This window comes from Alligator sinensis, unplaced genomic scaffold (genome assembly GCF_000455745.1).
Source record: "Alligator sinensis unplaced genomic scaffold, ASM45574v1 scaffold118_1, whole genome shotgun sequence".
Taxonomy (NCBI): domain Eukaryota; kingdom Metazoa; phylum Chordata; order Crocodylia; family Alligatoridae; genus Alligator; species Alligator sinensis.
In genome coordinates this window covers 1,068,856-1,069,641 of record NW_005841850.1, presented here as the reverse complement: position 1 = coordinate 1,069,641, position 786 = coordinate 1,068,856, and the positions used below count along the sequence as shown (strand labels likewise).

General features: G+C 66.9%; 1 protein-coding gene across 1 annotated transcript in view; it reads left to right on the top strand.

Moving 5' to 3' along the window:
• Positions 1–786, top strand: part of TBX2 (T-box 2) — a 14,822-nt gene that overhangs the window by 4,637 nt on the left and 9,399 nt on the right. The window contains exons 4-5 of the mRNA XM_025210896.1: positions 440–516; positions 621–784. Coding sequence (XP_025066681.1) covers positions 440–516; positions 621–784 — 241 coding nt within the window. The remainder of the gene's footprint in view (positions 1–439; positions 517–620; positions 785–786) is intronic.

The following is a 786-nucleotide window of genomic DNA, read 5'->3' as shown; positions in this document are numbered from 1 at the left end:
AGGGCTGGGGGGACCTGCCCGGCCAGGGAGGCAGGGGGGTGCTCCATGCATTTTTAAAGCGCCCATCTATCTCGGGGACATATTTCAAAGGCATGAATTATTGAGCGCTGTCATGTCTCCGGCCCCACAAGCGAGTACCCGGGCAGCGATGAGAACAGCTTTCCCCCACGCAGCAGCGTCCGCCGCCGCCTTGCCCCTCGGGGGCCGTAAAAAATAACTTCCCATCATTAAAGCCCGATGAATAATTCAGGCCAAACCTCAGCAGCATTTTTAATAAAGCTCGCGGTGTGTTAAACCCGGGCAGCCGGCCCCGGGGGCGCGGGCAGGAGGCTTAGCCCGGGGCAGACCCCTACCTACCGCGGGCGGACACACGGCAGGAGCGAGGGCGTGGGGAGCTGCCCCGTTTGCCCCCTCGTTAACACGGCACTTTGCTCCCCAGATCACGCAGCTGAAAATCGATAACAACCCTTTCGCCAAGGGCTTTCGGGACACGGGCAATGGGCGGCGAGAGAAGAGGTACAGCCCGGGCCCGGGGGGGACCCCGATCCCTGCGCCCCGCTGCCCCGCGGCTGGGCCCTGCCCCTCTCCCCGGCGCTGAGGCTTTGTCTCCTCGCCGGCAGGAAGCAGCTGACGCTGCCCTCGCTGCGGATGTACGAGGAGCAGTGCAAGCCCGACCGGGACGGCGGCGACTCGGACGCCTCGTCGTGCGAGCCCGCCCCGGCGCGAGACGCGCTGCACTCGCCCCTGGGCTCGGCCCCCAGCCCGCCACGGCTCGGCCCTGGCGGC